The 21,870-nt window shown below is 32.5% G+C and overlaps 1 protein-coding gene across 3 annotated transcripts in view; it reads left to right on the top strand.

The window, feature by feature from the left end:
- The window catches only part of LOC124366161 (dnaJ homolog subfamily C member 1), a 29,446-nt gene extending 7,576 nt beyond the window's left edge, over nt 1–21,870 (top strand). For 2 of the 3 annotated variants that reach the window (XM_046822504.1, XM_046822502.1), the window contains exons 2-8: nt 4,493–4,668; nt 5,947–6,048; nt 6,887–7,105; nt 9,984–10,093; nt 16,447–16,584; nt 18,097–18,655; nt 21,420–21,870. In XM_046822504.1, coding sequence (XP_046678460.1) covers nt 4,531–4,668; nt 5,947–6,048; nt 6,887–7,105; nt 9,984–10,093; nt 16,447–16,584; nt 18,097–18,655; nt 21,420–21,596 — 1,443 coding nt within the window. In that variant the 5' untranslated portion in view covers nt 4,493–4,530 and the 3' untranslated portion in view covers nt 21,597–21,870. Of the gene's footprint in view, nt 1–2,740; nt 3,451–4,492; nt 4,669–5,946; nt 6,049–6,886; nt 7,106–9,983; nt 10,094–16,446; nt 16,585–18,096; nt 18,656–21,419 lie in introns of those variants that run through there. The other variant, XM_046822503.1, reaches the window with a different exon arrangement.

Genomic DNA, 21,870 nt, shown 5'->3' with positions numbered 1-21,870 from the left:
ATTGAAAATTCTGGTCAAATTAATGAACCCATTGCGATCACAGATGAGGCCGGGCCTAACGGCACGATGACAAGCTCAGGTCGCAAAAGCGGTCTGCTTTTAAGTTTTCCTTCAAATAGCTCTATTAATGTCTGATAGATTGGGTGATCGTCTTCACTTGTCAACTAAGAGTGTTTAACAACGGTCTACGTCAGAGTTTTCAAAAATATCCTACAGATTGCAGTTGTATGACGAAGTTGAAAAAACATTATGAGTTTACTCTCTGCTTTTTAGCACTTGTGATTGGTTGTTTTCCTCAGCTGTTATTATAATAGTAACTAGTAATGAGCTCCTCACGCAGCAGCAAAATGGGGTGATCGCAACCGGCGGAGAGAAAGAGTGGGGGCAGAGTCAAGCAGTTCCGACAAACCCTGAACATGCGGCTAATAGCGACCTCAATTCGGAACGGTTCTGATTTCTATTATCTATCTAACGAATCAATGAGTCGTTTTATATCCGAACATATCTGCAAAACATAGAAATTATATCGAATTAATTATATTAATATTGAACTTTATTTATAACTCCAAAGACACTATAAAATGTGAGATGGTGCACAATGAATAAAGTGTCATAATTTCATCATATTTTGCATATAGGCTTAAAACGACGGTAAATATATATATTTTTTTGTGCTACTGGAAAGCTATTCAAATTAATAGGGCAAAAGCAACATATTATAACGTGGAGTCCTTAATTGGTAGTAAATAAATTAATAATTACGCTACAAAAGCTGTAATAAGAGTTATGTAATAGCTGTAATAAACTAAGGGGATTAAAAAAGAAACTTGTGAGTAAATATTCAACCAAAAACATAATTGAATATGACAAAATCAATAACAACTACCTGACTTAAATACCTAACATAGCACGTGACATCATTAATAGATACAAAAGTTTCCTAATTATATTATAGTAATGTAACTGACAAATTCAGTTTAAGATCATGTATGAGTATATGTTTGGTTTACAACTTTAAACACTTATATTTATGTATGAAATATTACACTTATATTACAGAAATATTTATGTAAGTCTTAATACACATGATGAAAATAATTTAGTCCTACTGATCTCTAATGCTACTAATATACAGATTTATGATACAATTACAATTACACTCATTTATATAATTTATTGAATGAAGTCTGCTATTGTCACTCAGAAGGCTTAAGTCTAGATAAATTTCTAACTTTTTCTCCTCTGTGAGGCCTCTCTGCGAGAGTTTTTTGTTCTTTTTGGTGGAAAGAAAACGTCTCTGTTTAGTAACATTGGTATTGCCTGGTTGCCTTCTGTTACACTCTTCTTCCTAAAAAATAAAGTCGATAAATTTGACAGAATTTTCCGTGGTATAGTTTTGAGCTGCTATTACTTGTTTTAAATTTAATTCAATTTAAGTTTTACAACTAAACAATAAATAATGGTTTAGTTAAAACTGCTCATTAAGTGATTGGACTTACCTTAACTGGTATCTGCGCAATAGTAGCCATTGCATCTATTGCAGTTAACATTTGTGTGAAATGTTTATCAATATAATCTTTTTGGTCTGAAGTAGTTGTTTTTCTTTATATGTATTCCATCAGGATGTCATTTTTTTCGTAAATTCTCTTTGTGCGAGTCTCAAAGATTATGAGTCGAGCCTAATGACGACATTAGGAGTGTTGTATTTGTCACATGAAATTTCTTTTAGTACTTGCTCTTTTAAGTTCGTCTTGCTCTTTTATTATCAATGTCAATTTTCAAAACCCCAGTCTCATACATTTCCAAAGGTGATTCATCAGTTTGGTACAGAGTAAGCGAGCCACTAAATGGATATGCTTGCACATTTGGTTTGGTATACTATTGTCCATACACAAACATATGTATTCATGAAAACGAATTACAATGTAGGCACAAAAGTACACAACAGTTGCATTCTTTAACTTTTTTTACTGAATAAAATTCTTGTGCTTTAGAAATTTTAAATGTTTGCAAGCATGAATGCTTACAATCACATTTTAGTGACTAAGAAAATTAAAAAAGTACAATTAGATTGAGAATTCACACCTGTAAACAAACAAATTTCTAAATTTTGCGAGTAGGGCTCTTTTTAATCCTCCTGGATGCTTAATCCATCCTCGAATGTGTTCTAGCTACGCCACTGTATGTAACGAGGTTACTTTGTTACATTAGACTTCCTTACATCTTTTTGGGTCTTTCGATACTCCTTTGTATTGGTTTATTTGTATGTAGACAAGATTAATTGCCTTAATTACATTGTAAAATCAAGGTTTAATGAAATAAATTTAATTGTGCTGCATCCAAATTCTGGAGCATCCAGCTTTGAAAATGTAATATATATGTATGTTGTACCAAATTACTGAAAGGTGTTTAACTCAGAGTATAAGCTAAAAACACAGTGGTACATTTTAAGAGGTTTGTCAGATTAATTGCCTCCAATTTAATTGTGCTGCATCCTACAACATCCAGCTTTGAAAGTGTAATTTAAATATATGTATGCTGTACTAAACTACGGAAAGGGGTTTGAAAATACAGTGATACATTTTAATAGGTTTGCCAGGTACTGAACTAAATTAAATTCAGAGGAGTACAGAGCGAGAACGCGCGGGCTGCTCATTCCACTATTCTAATACACGGGCTATCTGTAGTTGGCAGGAGGGGCCCCTCCATCCCCACTCTTTCTCTCCGCCGGTTGCGATTACTCCAATTTGATGCTGCGTGAGGACTGAGGAGCTCGTGTAACTAGTATCGCATTGTATGGTATAATTTGCGTGTCATAATATATGCTGATCGAAATGGAAAACTTACGATCGTCTGAACTTGATCGATATTTATTAGAGAATGTTAGTGAGAGTAGTGGCCTAGACAGTGACAATGAAGATATAGTGCGCTTATGTCCACGTCGGTGCGCGAATGAAGCAAGCGACTTTGAGGTTAGTGACACAGAACTAAACTACGCCGACGTACATGTTGGCGGGTTTAGTCTAAACAATGGCCGGATGTTGTAATCGTTTCGCCCGAGCCGCTTTATTTAGACTCCCAGAAAGAACATCACCTGGACTTATGCCGATAGGATACAACCCACTGGCGAAAAATTGGGCTCACTTTCCTATCCAATTGCCAGCAAAACCAAAAAGGCAATTTGCAACAAAAAAGTGTACAAGTTTGCTATGAACACGGAATCAGATCCGAGACCAGATATCAATGTGACCGTTGTGAAGTGGTATTTGACAAAGAGTGCTTCAAAATCTTCCACACTAAAGTAAAAAACTTCAAGTGTAAATATTTGTAAATAAATAAGACATATTGCCATTCTTATTTTAGTGAATAGTTATTAGATACGTTTGGAATAAACAATTAGTGTTTGGAATATACCTAGCCAGCAACAGTCACAATGACAAGCTGCAAATTGTAAGTTGTTCTTAATTAATTATTGTTCTTATTTTATTGTAAGAAAATATTACAATAGTTCATAAACAATATATTGTATTTAATTATTTTGTTTTTAAAAATATAGATGCAGATATTTTTATAAACCGGAATCCAGTTCAATGTAGATATGAAGTGAGTATACAATAGCGAACGATACAATGTGGTGCACCATTGCAGTTTGTTCGGCCGCTGACCGTAAATTAACTCGTGCCCGCATGCCAAAACAATGCGATCCGCAATGGGTTAAACATATGGTAATAAAAATATGTTTACACATAACAGTTGATAACATTTAACAGGCTGTAGAAGTGAATTCAATCCTTTATCCATTTTCTGATATAGGCTGTCATTGTATCTCATTCAACTCTGAAATTTCTCACCTTCTATTACTATGCCTATATCCTTCACAATCAACCTACAATATCATCTGGTAATTTATGTGCCTACTTAAGCCAATCCTACAATACTGTACTTGGGAATATACCTGAATTTGTTATAGATAACAAATGCTGAACTAAGTGTAGGAGCCTTCATGAATACCAAACAGAATATTCACTTCTGACAGTGTATAAAATAATAGGGATAGAAAATAATAATAATAAAGATTGAATTAAAAAGGTACTTATTCCGCCGGTACTCGATCATGAATCTCTCAGCGGTAGCATACTCGCCCGGCAAATGAGAGATCCGGCTTAGTCCCGGTGGAGCAAATACTTTTGATAATTCAGTGTTTATTGAATTTAATTAGGCTAGTGCCATTCATGCAAATTGCATGTTTATGTGAGACTTTTGGTTTAATTCTTATGAGAACAGCTGACCACATTTACCTATTTATATTTCTCATTTGAATTTCTAAAAGTACAATGTACAAAGAAAACATCTTTTTCAGAACATAAAAATTGTGGAAATTTTTCAATGTGTTAACATTTAATTCAGATTTTATAATTACATGGCTTTGTAAATTAGGCTAATCATTTCTTATTGGATTCCAACAATTTTACAATACTTTCATTTATTTCAGGAAGTTATCTTTTCTACTTCCGGAGTGTAATGTAAAGTATGATGACCTTCTTCAGAAGTTTTCTCCTCCTGTCCTTGATAGGAGTAGCTCTGGGATGGGGTGGCGATGAGCTGGAAGTATTTGATGTTGTTGAAGAAGTGAATCAAAACTTTTATACTTTGTTAGGTGTACCTCAGGTAAGTTTTCTCTATGTCTTATGTGTTCTGAGTTGTGTAAGAAACATTGTATTAAAAATGTTCATAATTTTTTAAGTATATTAATCAAAAAAAGTCCAGTGAATAAAATAAAATTCATCCAGTACAGTCTACTGTCAGGACTTGGCAATTAATACATTTATGAAAAAATAGACCTTGGTAAGTTATATAACTTTTGGAAAAAATATTAGTTAAAAATAATTGCCACCATAATTTTATTTACATAAAAAAAATAAGTTATATAAATTGATAGGAATCGAAAGTAACTGTTACTAATAATAACTACTAGGAGTAGAATTATTTAGAATAAATAGAAATACTAGTTTCTTTTGAACAAGTTATTTTGAATAATCCAAAATCCTTAGAACCACATTTTCTGAAAGATAAAAATTGATCTATGTTACAGCTTTTATGCATTTTTTGTGCAGCTTTTTTTTATTTACCGAATTTATTTATTGGTAGACAGATGTTTTCCTGATTGCTCAATTAGAGGTAACATGTAATCAGTTTTTTTAATTTGGATCCATATGTGTTAAGTTTGTTCATTAGATATCAAGATTACATTATTCCCATTTGAGCGTTGTTTATTTATATAGAACAATGTTGTTTGTATTTTTAACCTCGTTTAGGATCAATCGAAAATTTGAATGATATGTTTGAGATAATCTTTTCACTCCTTTTATACATTAGTGATATACTAGATTTTAAGAACGATAGGCACCATCAGGATATAACTTTCATCAGGGATCCGATTATCATCGACTAACAAAAATGTTACCCATGATACCATTCCATGAAAAATGGCAACATGTACTTCTGTACTAATTAACTAAACCTGGCCTCAGAACTTTTTCTGTTTCCTAACTGAAGATGTCCTTGAAAGAGTGTAGATATAACCCATTTGAACAAATTAAAGAACAACCACTAACCGGAAAAAAATAGCATTACAGCAGATTATTTTGAAGGTCTTGTCAGCCGTAGAAACAGCAAAGGGATACAAAAAAAGGTTTTGATAAAAATGTATTAACTAACAAAATTACATTTTTATACCCCAATTCAGAATTTTATGATGATGATCTGTTCTACAATTTGTTTCAGACTATAATAAATGTAACCAATTCTAAATTTATAGTAAATAAGTTGTGAGTTTCAAGTAATAATTAATATATATATATATATATATATATATATATATATATATATTATATATATATATATATATATACTTATCATAAGTTTATTGATCTTCATTAATTTTAGGATGCTGATGGAGCTGCAATCAAGAAAGCGTTTAGAAAGTTATCACTTGTGCTACATCCAGACAAAAGTGATGCGCCAGATGCAGAAGTTCAATTCCGGAATGTAAGATCATTAAAGGATACAATATATATAATTTTTACATATCAATCAATAGAATGAAATCAACTAATTTTAAACATTCTTATTTTATTTCAACACATTAATGTTTTATTTAGGCAATTTATACTAATTTTAAAGCAGTATTGCATATAATTGCAGCCACGCCTTTTTTCATAATTTATATTTATACATATTATTGAGGCATTTTTATTAATCTTTATATTTTACTGTACTTCACCCAACAAGCTGTGATAAATAGATTGATATTCCAGAATTAATTTTCTAATATGTTTATGTCAGGTCCTCTATATTTAAAAATTTATTGAGTTAAATTCATCTTATAATACAGTTGTGTATTAATTTCAAACATATTATGTGCTTCACTTTATTACTTCTTAGGAAAACAGATAAATGTATCACATTATCTGAAAACCTGTATACCAAAGAAATTTTAATAACATTAGGTGTACAGTTAGACTTATTTAAATCCTTTTATATTCTTAGATATGTACGTTTGATTAGTTTAAACTTTAGATGATAATAATTTTGTTTACGACTGTATTATTTCAAATGTTTAACTCGATTCTGAGAATTTTGTTTATTTCAATTCAAGTTAAATTTGTATATGTTGAAATTTTTATACAAAGTAAAAATACAATGGTATTGAAATGAAACAACATCAATATTTGTATACAGTTGTATTAGTACTGAATATTTTTAGCCAATGTTTGTGTAACCCTTATATATATTAGAATATATATATATATATATATATATATATATATATATATATATATATATATATATATTGTGATTAAAGTTGTGGTAACCTATCCCACAGTTGGTTGCTGTATACGATGTGTTGAAAGACCCGGGCAAGCGCAAGTGTTACGACAATGTGCTGGAGAACGGACTGCCGGACTGGAAGCAAGCGGTGTACTACTACCGGCGTGTGCGCAAGATGGGCTTGCGAGAGATGGCAGTCATATTGTTCGTCATCATTACAATAGGACAGTACCTGGTCGGTTGGGCCAACTATTTCGAGAAGAAACTAACAGTCGTAAGTTGAACATAAGAACATTTTAACCCTTTTACTGCCGACGTCCGACATATCGGACGTCGGCATTTTTGCCGAAAACGCCAACGTCCGATATGTCGGACGTCTGTTTTTTTTATTGTTACTGGCTACTGTTATGTTCAAATGCCGAAATATTCGGTATTTTGGTTGTTTAGGAGGAAAGGATAATGAAAAAAGCCATTTGAAGAACTTTGGATTTCTATTTTCGTCGTCTTTGACTAGAATTGACGAACTACCTAGACAGCTGTCAAAACCAGATGATCGGGTTAGATTACTGAAATTTTCGTTCATTGTTGTTGTTTACAATGTTATCGAAAGTTTTTTGAAGTGTTACTTTTGTTGATCAAGGATAAAATGAGTAAAAGAGTTACATCTAACTCTCCTGTGAGTGAGGGAACAATAATTAACAGTCTAATCGATGGTGGTGTACAAGTGCAAGACGAACTGAGTGACAATTTCCTTCAGAATTTGTCAGATTCAGATGCCGAGAACGATTCTGATATTAGTGTTAGGGCTATTGATGACAATCAAAGTGATGTGGATGACACTGATGACGATCCTGACTTTATCTTACCATCAGATAATGAGGAGTTATTAGATAGTGAGGGGGATGTGGCACAGATAAGTTTACCTTCAACTTCCACTGGTAGGCCTAGAGGAGGCACCAGTTTCAAGGTAGCACCTTCAAATTTGGTATATGTTCTAAGCAATTGCTCTAGTTTATAATGATATCATGCTCAAAATTTTAGTATAATTTTAAAAATAAATTATCAGATGCCAAACACAATTTTTATTTTTTTATTTATTTTTTATTTACATAATTTTTAAAATTAAATAACGAGTTTGTTTCAAATTAAAATTTCTTTTTATTATTTAAAAAACAGCATTTAAATACGAGTAAATAAAGTAAAAATTCATGCAAATCTAATGAAAAATAAAAAAGATACAGCATTTTTTGTAAATGAATGCACAACAGCGATTTTCCCCCTTGGCAATTTTGACTGGTACGATAAAAAAATGGCCGGCAGTAAAAGGGTTAAAACAGGGTACAAAGAAAATGGCATTTATGCAAGTTCAAATCTTGTCTCTGACAGAAGCACTTTTTATCAGTACCTTAGGCCTTGCACTGTATTGACACTACTCTTTATTATTCTTCCATAAGATTCCTTGAGTGTGAGTGCCCACGTGTGCGTGAGTGCATGTGTGAGCGTGCTTGTGTAAGTGTTTTTTTTTTAATCTGAAATATTTGTAATCGTCAATAATTTTCGGTCAAATATTGGAACTAATATTATGTTTTGACATAAATGGAATATGTTTTGAAAACCCATTTTAATCTACTATTTCAATCATATTTAAAAGTGGAAGGTAGAGGTGTTTCCATCTCTATTCAAGAAGATGGAAAAACATGGAATCCCACAAAAACTGATAAGACTGTCAAAAATGTGTATAAGTGACTCAAAGGCCAAAATAAGAATAGATGGAGAAATGTCGGAAAACTTCCTTATCAACACTGGAGTAAGACAGAGAGATGGGATTTCTCCCACTCTCTTCAACCTGGCTGTGGAAGAGGCATTACAAAAAGTTAAAAGACTACAAAGAGGGGTTAAATTAGGAGTGGACCTGAACGTAATGGCATTTGCGGATGATGTAGTGATCTTGTCAGAAAGTTTGGATGACCTCTCCACACTAACAAAAAGTTTTATTAAAGAATGTCAAACAGTAGGCTTAGAGCTAAATGAAGATAAAACTTAAATTATTCATTTTGGAAGACATGCTGGAAATGTGAGAGCAAACTTAAGCATTGACAACTACTCGATTGGCTGTGTAGAAAGTTTTAAATATTTGGGTGTAACAATAAACAGCAAAAACGTGGAGGATATAGAGATACAAAGCAAATTAGCTAATGCAAATAGGTGTCTTGGGGCGTGTACAAAACTCTTTACGTCAAGATTGTTGTCACAATGCTCCAAAATAAGAATTTATAAAACAATCATTCAACCAGTCCTAATGTATGGAAGTGAAACATGGACATTAACGAAGAAAAATGAGGGGCGGTTGATTGTTTTTGAGAATAAAGTTCTCCGAAAAATATTTGGACCAATATGTGATGAAGGGGTGTGGCGAATAAGAAAAAAATAGAGAATTACGCAATGTATACCAAGATCCTGATGTTGTGGCTTTGGTGAAGGCAAAGAGAATTAGCTGGCTAGGACATGTAAATCGGAGACAGGAGGGCACAACGTTAAAAGAGGTCTACCAGGCGGTACCGGCAGGAAGGCGCCCTTTGGGTAGGCCAAAGATAAGATGGTGCGATCAAGTGGTCGAAGATGTGACCCGGTGTGGAGGGTCTGTGGATCTGGCGGAAGACAGGGTGGCGTGGAAGAGGCTCATAGACGAGGCAAAGAATCGACTGAGATTTGTTACGCCCCGGCAGTAAGTAAGTAAGTAAGGTAGAGGGTTGAGGATAAGACGTAATATTAAAAATATATTTGTTTCAATGAACCTCTGGAAATTCCTTTGAAATAGCATGATATATTTATGCTGGTCCTCTCCCCTTCAAAAAGGATAAACAGAGTTAAAAGTAGAGTTCACATTAATGGTTATTTGGTATTTTTTGGTTGTACTGAACCGATGTTGTGTATTGGCAAAATTGTGGCTCATACTGAAAATTCATGCACTGCAGACATTTAACCAACAAAGTTAATTGTTTGTTCTCTTTATTTTTGTGAATTGAATACATAGTCTATATTTTCCAAACATCACAGGAAGGAAAATTATTAGGTGTACACAATGTTTTGAAAGTGTTATGGGAAAAGTATCTTTTGACCAGGTAAATTAAGCTAATTGACGTGGTTTTTAGGACGAGTTTCTGAACTCCAAGAACAAAAAGTCACAAAAGAAACAAAAGAAGGGTAAAGCGGAGGCAGCATTCACTGTGGATGAGTTTGAAGCAGTTCTCGTAAAACCCAGGTAATTAATGATACAAAGTTATAAATTCAGGTTGAATGGTATAACAGAATGAAAGGGTTTTTACAACAGTGCTGCTATCTGATTAAACTTTTATGACTAGTTTTATATGATGACTCTTTGGTACATGGTGATGAGATAGTTGAAAGGATGTTAGTAATGATGTTTAATCATTCTGATATTAGTTAGATTCCTAATGTGTGCTCTCAGTGATAAAGGCTTAAACTATAATTGGTAATTAACCCTTCGCGCGCTGTTGACAAATATAACCGCCAATTTTTACTGTGCTAAAAACGCTGTTGACAAATATATTCGCTTTTAAACATTGTGTTTATTATTGTGAGTAAGTAGTTCCCAGTTTTGCTGGTGGAGTGCAGCAGCTGCTGGAGCATAAATCCCTCAATAGAAAAACACAGTAATAGTTGTCCCCGCCTCCCGGTTGTTCCCCAAGCTGCAAAATGGCGGCGCACTACCCATGCCACTGCCTGTTTTGCCAGACACTAGCGCTACTGACGAACTAACTCGCCGGTTTAATTCGTTCACGGACTGCGAGTGGAACTGTTCTGCGTACATTGTCAAATTGATTTTTGACATATTGAGTAGATGTGTTGTGTGTACACGCAACGGTTTACGCAAGGAGACCATTTACGTGTGCGAGACATGCACCGCCCGCCCGAACCTGCACCTGCATACGTGTTTCAAGACGTACCACACGTGGACGTTACCTTGAACACCGTGATGGCTAATTTTAGATCTTTTTATACCTATTAATGTTTTATTTTAACTATACTATAAATATAATATACTATAATATAATATTATACACGATAGTAAAATGTCGTTCAACATTTCGTTAAATTTTGTGTATTTATATTGTTTTATAAAGTTAAATAAACGTATTAAAAAATATTATACTTTTTTCGTCCCCAAAAGTCTTATTATATGGTAACAAACTCAAAAACAACATTAGTGTTGACTTTATGGAAAAAAAGATTTTGAGGTGTATGTAGCATTTGGGTATGGTGCGTCCCAAATTGCCGTAGCGCGGGAAGGGTTAAGTGATTTATTTTTCGGTTACCAATTGGTTAGTATAGTCATTCCAATACTAAGTGTTCAGAGTCTATAATAAATTTGATCTCAATTACAGATCCTGAGGAAGAAGTTATTCTGATTTCTGAGATCAATTAACTTGTCATTTTACATTTAAATGGCAGGCTGTTTTGGGCTGTCGCTTGAAAAGTATTTTTATTGTGTGTGTGTGTGTGTGTGTGTGTGTGTAAAAAACAGATACTATGGCAATAATAGTGAGTCATATTTTATTTTTTCTGCACTGTATGCAAAACAATAATGTGACAAAACTATGTATTGTATACTAAGTGTAAAAAATTCAATGTAATGTGATTTTACACAAATGGATTAGATAATCTTTTCATTATAGAATTTGAAAATCTAACATAACTAAATATTATGTAGTTTTGGAAAATATACTTTTAGAGCAATATAAGAAAGTAAACTGATTCTACAGCTGAAAATCTATAAATGCGCACAAAATCTAAAGACAAGCCTTTGGGCTTTTATCCCATGATTTAGCATAAAATAATAGTTATTTGTGGTAAGTACGAATATATAGTTCAGGAATTTAACACAATACATTACATTAACATGAAATAAAATACTTAAACACTAATTAATTATTAGGAAACACATATAAGTACGATTATCAACATCTAAGCAACACAGCAACTGTTGCATTGAAATGGCCAGCCCTAAATATATGCAACTTTATAAACAATTGATTGAGTAAGTTTACATTTTGCAAAAATTACGTCAGAAGACAGCTTAGAAACTAACCTTTTGCATTCGCCCCTGAATCACATTGATATGATTTTTTCATACTAAAACAAATGAAACAGTGACGGAGCACCTAGTAGTACTTATTTAATGGGGTATTTTATTTTATATTATTTGAGTAAAAAAAATTCTTTTTTAATTTCAAAATTTCCAAACTTTTAGTTTGTATAGCATTATTATTTTTAAATTATGACCAAATATATCACTATCTATTTATTATTAAAGCCCATTTCATGTTAATCCAAAAAAATATAAAATATAACCAAATAACTTGAAAAATAAATTTTTTATAAACATATAACAAAACTCTTACGTTTTTAGCATTTTTAATAGGATAACTCCAGTTGAGCTGATAGTAAAAATATGTATAAGCCAATGGGTTAAGGTAATATTATATTTTAGTTATTTATTCATATATAACATTTGGATTGTTCTTAAAGCAAAATGTAATCTAACAACATTAAAAATAAAGATAGAATATAAAAAAGAAAGAATATATCAATATCTTTTATCTTTATACAGCCTTTCACATGTTTTTTTGGGAAGGTACTCAACTGAAAAAGCAATGTCACTGCTACAGTCAGGTCATATCTTCAAGATCGCAAATTCGTGTTTACACCTCTGTCGAGGTTCTCCACTACTTCAGATCATGTTGCCCAAAACCTTACGTTGAATTTGGAAAATAATTTCCTTTACTGCAGTTCAAGACAAGTCAATGTTGTGTCACAATATGTGTTCACCAGTATCAAGTGTGTACTGTTGAACATACTGTACTTTCAAAAAATAAAAGTCAGGATCTTCTATACTGTTACAAATAATGAATGTCCAAGGCATATTGTTATAGTAATGTGCTATTTCTACTACACTCTACTGGAAAGAAAGTATCAAAGTTTTTTTACACAAACTTTTCCATCATTCATTGTTACCGATAACGGAAACACTAGGATTTTCGAGTTCTGTTGAAACTTCCGCTTCCAACTTTATATGCCAACTTTGAGTATTCGTTTACCTAAAGAATATAACGGATTGTATGACTCAAATGTAGTGCTTATCTTATGTTACGCTTAACAATAGTAAGTGTTGATAACAATCCTTATCTCCACCATCATTAAAACAAAACTCAAGTTTGTGTGAAGCAATCGCCCATCTTGTATTATTCAAGATTCAAGATTCAAGATTCAAGATGTCTTTATTAGTCATTAAGTAACATAATTAGTTACAATAGACTTCGTCACATTATTGGGCAGTAATACTTAAAAAATTAACAATTTTATAATTGGAGACTTATTTTAAAATTAACAGGAATGTTGCAAGATATAGGAACTTACAAAACTAATAATTGGTATAAATAGAGAGTGGTTGTATAAAATTATTTAAGAAATAAGAAAGCATTGTAGGGTAAATATATATAAAAAACACAGACTGGACAAGAAACACAAATAACACACACAATTAAAACCCAATGAAAAATGTAACAATATAAATATTTAAAATATGTAAGTCAGGTGGTTAAAATATAAAATCTCCAAACTATAAAATAAAGGTTAAAAAACTTAAAACTTGACTAGACAAAATTATAAACTTAAGGAACTAATATCACAGGCCAAATATTCATTCACAGAGTAAAATGCCTTTTCTTTAAGCCATTTGCTTACAACTCGTTTAAACCTATTTATATTTACAATCCATCCTCCTTTTGGTAATTTATTAAATAGTTTTATTTTCATATAGATATGACTACATTTTGTTTTTTCAAGCCTGGTCCTTGGCAGCTCTAACATGTACTTTTTTCTAGTTTTATAAGTATGTATGGTTTCTCTAACAGTATAACTTTGCAGATTTGCTTTCACATCCAGTAAACAATAATATATATACAAACAGGGCAATGTCATGATATTTAAATCCCTAAAAGCTTGCAGGCAAGATTCCCTTTCATTAAGATTTTTTATAATTCTTATTGCTTTTTTTTGCCAGACAAACACTTTATTTGAATGGCAACTATTATTGTTGTTTTGTTGCATAGAAAGGCATTTGTTTTTTTGTAATTTGTACTTTATAAGTTTACACTTTATTGCCTAGGGTTGCCATTATAGTGTTGCTAAAAAGGAGGTTTTAGCTGATTAGTTGCTATCGTGAAAGAGGGGGTTTGAGGGAACTGCATGGAAATATTTTGAAAACTAAGCATTTGAAAACACTTTTTAATATACTGTATTTTAACTATAATATAAAATAATTTTTAGCATTATGCTTATACTTCCCAAATTTTTTAAGAAATATTATTATTATTATTTGTTTGAATATTTAAATATTGTAAATCACACAAAAACTGTATAAAAAGAGTGGAAACTAAAATGTACACAAAAATTGTATAATTTTAATTTAATAGGTTGTAGAAACTATTAGACAAAATAATTGAATCCTATTTACAAATTCTCTTATTGCAGTACAAACTTGACAACAAATACAATAGCAAGTGTGGAAATAAATGTCAAAATCAATAATAATTTTGAATCAGTTATTTTTAATCACCTTATCAGCTAGCAGTTAATATTTTATATTTTAGTAGTAGTACAATTAGCCTTCAAAATAAAATTATCATAACACATTTTGTTTATATGTTCAACTTGTTTAAAAATGCCTAACTTACCTCATTCATTACTTTCATCAGAAAGGGCACACCAATCATTTGTGATGATTGAGCCAGTACTAGAATCAGGATATGATGGACAAAGTACTTATTTGTTTGTGAACCCTATTTTTTCATTAAATCTTTATTTGACGAAAGATATCTGTAGATGTCTCTTGACAAGAATATAATTTCAAGCTATATTTGACACATTGATTGCTTTTAACTGATTACTGTTAGTCTATTCATTTTTATCCATTTTGCAGACAAGGAAATGCTTTCTCAAGATTTAACTAAAAGATAGTTGTATTCTTTTTTACATTTGTTATTGTGGTCCTTTTCTTTGTGTCCTATGTAAATCACAATTAATTCATATTAACAATCATATGCTACATAAGCTAAGCTAAATTAGTTTCTTTAACAACTTTACACCACAACCATGTATTTTACTTTAGTTACAAAACAGATTATTGAATGGGTACCAAAGTACTCCTCTGAGGTCGCTTCCTTTGGTACTTGGTTTGATTTGGTTCACTGTTGTCACTTCAGCCGGCACCATACATTTTTGTATTCTCAGTGATTAATTATCTATTTTGTAACAAATCGTAAATTAATATTGGGTTTTTTTTTAGTAAATCGGAAGTTATGATCAATTTGAAAATTGGTGTACAAATAAACATGATATTTTAAAATATAAAAACTAAAGGTATCTAAAAATACAATAAACTGTGTACTCAGGTTAAAACTACTTCAGATGGGAAAAAGACGGTCACCATATAAAGTAATAGTAACCAAACTAGCCGAGTTTGAGGTTTGGGGAGTCGTGAAAGAGTGTGGAGATGATTATGCAATGGTCAGAAATAAGTTTGTTCGTTCTGAGCCACAAAAATTAAATTCTAAACTACACTTCTTTTTCATTCATTGGATTGTAGCAACTGTAATGAATGAATGAATGAATGAATGAATGTTTATTGTCATATTACATCTTACAAGATCCAGCTATGCTGGTAAGACAGATGACATAGTCAGAAATTTCCCTTTTTTCGGTCTCCCATCGTTAGTACTAATAGATTTAACAAGATTCTAGCTAAAATGATTTGCTAACAAATAAATAAGCTCTATTATAAATAACAGTATTAATATTTTCAGCTATGAATAAATTAACTATAAACTAATTAACAGTATTAAAACCTATGTCAAACATTTATTTTGTAAAGCATTCCTGAGTCAGATAACATTAAAATTGTAGTACACCATAATCTAATAACAATCATTCATTAACCTAATTAACAAATAAAACAATAAAATTAGTTAAATAATTAACAAATAAAACAATAAATTACTAAAACAATTAACAAATAAAACAATAAAATTAGTAAAACAATAAAATTAATAAAACCATGAATAAATCAAACAATAAAATTGGTAACAATATAACAATATTCAAATAACAAAATGGAGATCAATTATTGAATTTTGTATTATATTAAATTAAGTTTCTTAGGAGAAAACACTTAATCTTCATAACTAAATGTTGGTGATAGCTAATAAAGTATCCTGCCGAAAAAAGTCACGTGGAAATTTAAAAAGAGAGTGGGTCCGCTTCATTACACGAAGTAATAAAGTTACAACATTTAATACTTTTTGTTCTCAAATACGATTTCAACACAAAATTTCTGCTGTGTAACGCATTTTTTAAGGAAAACTAAAAACATTAGAAGATTCTTAGTTTTTTTACGTAAGTTCCCTGCTGTAGTTATGTTATTACACTCAAAATCCGGTAATCTCCACAGAGATACAGTGTTATGACAATATTAGATATGCCTTGAGATTTGCAGGTTAGATGATCAGTAGAGAGTAAGCAGTTGTAATGTTGCAGCATCAAGGACACACTGCCATGTCAGATCCCACGGTTCCTGTGGTTCCTGTTCGTGTCAGGTCCACCACTGCTGTACCACTCGGTGTGTGACTACTGGCAACAGCGTCAGCTGAGGAAGCAACAAGAACTACAACAACAGTGAGTTGTCATTCTCATGTAGTAAAAATATAGGGGTTAAAATGAATATAGTAAAACACTGATTGGCCGGCCCACTTTGGGCCTGCGTTACAAATGTTCATTTGGTAATAAATTATAATTAACCCTTCATGGACAATGGAATGTCAGCAAAATAGGTCAATTTAAGTTTGATACCAAAAAAACTGTGGTATTTTTGTATTACCCGGAGACCACTATTTTTGGAAGTCTTTTTTACCTGAGACCTAAAAAACAATATTATTAGAAAGAACAGACCAAAGTACCCACCACTTCGGGCCAGGGGCATTCCCGTTCGGTACTATCCCGATCTAAGATCATAACTCAGATCGTCCCAACGTGATCTATAACGTTTTTCTTCTAAGGGGCGGCCTATTTATTTATTTATTCAATGGTCAACACCTTTAACAATAGTAATTACAATAAAGTATATGGCAAATATACTTTAAACCTATTGCCATGCACTTAGGCCTCAAGGGACTATAGTGCACCCCGGAAGCACACCATGAGGCCGATCAGTCTATGGTTACAGTAATTCTACAAACCACAGAAAACAACCGATCAGATCCTACTGGGGAAATTCACCGCCCTTGTCCAAACTACCAAAGACGGTGTACCACTCCTTTGTTATTGCAGGGCAGTCAAAGAGCAGGTGTTCAGCAGTTTCCTTCTGCTCGTCACACAGTCTACAGAGCGGATCCTCCCGAAGGGTACCAACTCTGTAGTACCAATTAGTAGAATGCTATTTTATTTTTCTAAGTTAAGATTGTAATCTTACAGAATTGACATTTTAGTTGTTTATGGGTGGAATAGTTATTATATCCAAACAAGTTGTCCCTGATTGGCAAAATATTTACCACCAAACAATATTCAATATTTGTATAGCAAACTATGACAGACGCAAATTTCATAACTCACTGAGAACTTAAATACAAATTTTACAACTGACATCGAACCAATTGGTTGAATTAAAACATCAGTAAATACAAGCTTGGAATACATGGATACTATTCTAAACCTTTAGACTTTCTACTTCCAATACCTATTCAGCTTGTTTTGAAACAATTAAAATTTATTTTGTAGTAATCTTTTCATCATAAGCAATAGGTAGTGTATATTGGGAACTTTAAATTCATTATTAAGAATCATTTAGTTAAATTTGTATAACTATAATATGGTATATTTTTGCATTTAAAAAGGCATTATGTGAGCAAGATCTCTCCTTTATTTTTAAAAGCATCATTAATGTGCTAATAAGTGTACAATACATTTTTACATTAAATGTGTGGTCATTATCTTGTGCCAAATTCACGTTCAATTTTACTTGTCATCAGATCAATCTTGGTTTTTGATTACCCATTGTTTACTCGGGATAATTAGAACTTGTAAAGTGTTTTAAAACATAAAATTTTAGTAGCCATATAGATATTTAGAAACTGAAATGATTATGGCAGTTTGTTGTGTGGCTATTCTAATCTTACTTTTTGATTCTTCAAGGGAAGAATCGGAAGAAGAAGTTGAGGTGGTTCAACGAGCGCCGAGGAAACGGAAGACATTTGTTCTCCCAGAACTCAAAGATGATCCTTCTGCAGAAGTAAACCATTCCTTAAATCACACCAAGCCTTCAACACCTACAGTCATATCCGGAGGTCTGTGGACCGATGATGATCTACTGGAGCTGGCCAAACTAGTGAAAAAGTATCCTGTCGGCACAACAGAGCGGTGGGACAAGATAGGGGAGGCGATGAACCGGCCACCGAGCGAGGTCGCCCACATGGCACACAAACTGAAGGATGATGTCCTCAGGAACATGGGACAGCGGGGAGAGAAGGAGGGAGACGGAAGTGGTGATGAGGAGGACAACGAGAGAATGGTGGAGGAACCTAAGAAAGTGAAGACAAGAGGGGGAAAGATTGGAGAAGTCGGGGAGAACAGCGGGGGAAACTGGAGTCAGGTGCAGCAGAAAGCTTTAGAAGCAGCACTTGCTAAATTTCCAAAAGGTGCTGCCAATGATCGATGGGTGAAAATCGCCAAGTGTGTACCGGGAAAGACAAAGGTTGGTAAAATTAATATGTTGCAGTTTATATGAATAGTTTGTATGTATGTGTAGGAGGAAAGAACACTTTGCTTATAATGTTAAATGAAAAAAGCCATTCACATTTATTATATGCCACAAAGAATTTTAAGTTAGTATAAAAGTATGGTTGTCTAATTGATTGGAAACTTGTGTAATTTTTTTAATTGTATGAAATAAAAAAATGGACTCATGTTTTACATTACATCATCACTTTCATGCCGTTTCCTAAAATGCATGAAAATAAAATGCAGGCAGGTTTTGTACTGTTTTTTAATATTATGAATGAATCATACGCAATAAAATTATGAAATCTGCCTTATTTTGAAGTTAACGTTGTCCTAGAGGATATATTATTGTACTTGAAATGTAACTAATTTGTATATATGGTAAGTCTTGCATAACATTTAGGTAAAAATAAAAAAAATTGTTGAAAAGTTTTATAGTACTTAATAATCAGACACATAAAAAAATAGGTCATTGAACAAACATATGTAATACATAAGTAAGTTGGAAGTTTTTAATAACACTTCTTATTTAAAAGAATTTCCTAAGAATACTTGTTCGATTATACTCCTGTAAGTTTATAAAACAATGTGAGATTATGTCCTATACTGTGATCACATTTAATTTGGGAGTCTATCATATAATGTAATCATATTTCATGTGAAAGTCCACCATGTATTTTAATTATATTTCATGTGGGATTACATTCTATACTGTCATTATATTTCCATGTAGCATACCGCATCATACTGTAATCATATACCATGATTTCATATCATAAAAACTAAACTATTTATCATGTTTCAAATTAAAAAATATACATCATAACCGAAGAATTGGATGCTCCTAGAAGTGGTAAACACGTTCGGTGTTTTAAACATTTTAATATTGTATATAAAAATAACTCAGCAAGGGAGTGAGCGCTGTAGGAGTGAAATCGTAAATGAGCGATCTCTACACACAAAACATTAAGTCAGGATACCTGTGTGGTCTAAGGCATTGCTCTCGGATGCGGGAGTTTTTGCGTTTATTTTTTGCTATAAACAGGAAAATTTATAAGAATACCTTACCACAGAACAGATTGGCTGACTCAAATATTTCATTGGGTTGTTGAGTTCACCATATTCAGTTGTTCACAAAAAGATTCTGTTGAGATAGCATTACCATTATCAATATTATTCAGCTTTGTCATAGCAAATTCAACCAACACATTTATATTGGTCAGCTGGCCTATATAATGCTATAATTTAATTATGTGAGTACATCACTATGTGATTGATAAACACTCTTATCAATCACATTTTGAATTCTTGTGTTCAAAGGCACACCAAACTACATCAAGTGATGGACTTCTTTGGGCTATGCAAACTGTCACAAATGGTTTTAGTAAATTTTTCGTTGAAAAAGTTGATACACATCAATTACATACTGTTGACATCAAGGTCAACTCAGAAGCGATATAATATCTCTGAACGAGGGTCACTCTGATACTTTTGAGATAAATAAAGTTTTTGGGCTAAACTTACCTATCGTTAGGCATGTTCAAAGTATTCCCCTCCAGCATCAATGCACTTTTGAAGTTAGACTTTTCACATTGATTCACAATTTTTTGGGTTGGAATCAAAATAATTATGAATCTTATAATAAATTTCAGATTCCAAAAAAGGGATGACCACACGAATGTTTCTTAAGATTGAAAAATAATTAGGTCTTACATAGCGAGATTAGATGAATAGGGGTGGGGAGGGGTGGTTTATTATTTTGCTGCTATTTTTGGCCAAAAGTTTTTACAGGAGGTGTAAAGAGGCATTGTTATGGTGTAAAATTAAACCCCTCAATGTTCCAAGTCATTAAGAACTTCTGGTAAGCATTCTTCAATGGACCAACTTGTGATAGTCCTTTACTCTCCAGCTTAAAAACCTTCTACTAGTTCCATACTCCTGAAGAAAACAGCAAAGGCCTATACTACTTTCTTCATCGATCAATGTTTAATGAGCATTGTGGGGGCTAGCTTGTCTCCAGACACCCATGCAACTCAACTCTCTCCTCAGTTGGAATGCTATGGAAATGGTATATTTGTACCAGTGACAGTTTCGGTAATCCGGTGATCACCATTATTAATCAGTTGGTTGGTCTGCTGGTTAATTCTCACACTCTCAGCTTTTTGCTCGTGTGTAGTAAAATTGTGAAGTACCCACTGTAATAAGTTTTCATGACATTTTCTAAAATGTTATGCATGACTATTCGCACTGCTGCGGATCCCTAGAGAAGCCTCAATTATTAAATAAGTGCAGTCTTCTTGGATCATAGCGTGCATCTGATGTACGTTTTCTTGAGGAACAGTGAAATACAGGCATTCCGAAGGTTCATCGTCTAGACATAAATTATGGCCGCTTCAAAATTCTGAATTGTACTTCAGAATCAAAAGCAATTTTAAGATGTTGTAGGACTCCTCTTGAGACAAACTGACTTCATGAAACTAATCTTTCAAAACAGACAACACAAGTACAATGATAAACGCAATTTGCTGTCAGTGGCTGACTGGCACTCGGACAATCAGATAAGAATGATAAAATTATTGCAGTATGCGCTGTCTGCTAGTATTTCAAAACTTTCAGAATGACCTTATTACTTTTACAATTTTATGAACTGGTTAAGGACACCTTATTTTACAGTTACCCTGTGCTCTTCAATTTTGAATCTATAGCTAAAATAATGATGTATTTACTTTCTTTTTCAGGAGGAATGTATGATTCGCTACAAATACCTGGTTGACATGGTGAAAAAGAAAAAGGAACAAGACGAAGCAGAAATGAACGGGGAGACAGGCCAAAACAATTCAGAAGGGAACACGTCCAGCACGGAAAGCGAAGTAATGACCGAAAACACACAACATAATGGAGACAGTATTACGTAACATTCAACTCGTTATAGTGTATTGAATTTTGATATTAATTAATTTATTATTGTTATTGTGTTGAATATAATCTTTTGTATATGACGGTCTTCCAGAAATACCAAAAGTGTTTTAAAGAACTTGTGTTATATAGCCTGTAAAATGACACTTTAAGGTTTAAGGATCAATAAAATGGACCCTATATATAAAAAATGTCTTGTTTTTAAAACATTGACATTCTTTGCCTTGTATTTTATAATGCTTCATTCAGTAAATATTTATGAAGTTATCAGTA

This window comes from Homalodisca vitripennis, chromosome 7 (assembly GCF_021130785.1).
Source record: "Homalodisca vitripennis isolate AUS2020 chromosome 7, UT_GWSS_2.1, whole genome shotgun sequence".
In the NCBI taxonomy this organism is placed as follows: Eukaryota; Metazoa; Arthropoda; class Insecta; order Hemiptera; family Cicadellidae; genus Homalodisca; species Homalodisca vitripennis.
The sequence above is the reverse complement of the archived record's forward strand: the minus strand, read 5'-3'. Positions and strand labels throughout refer to the sequence as shown.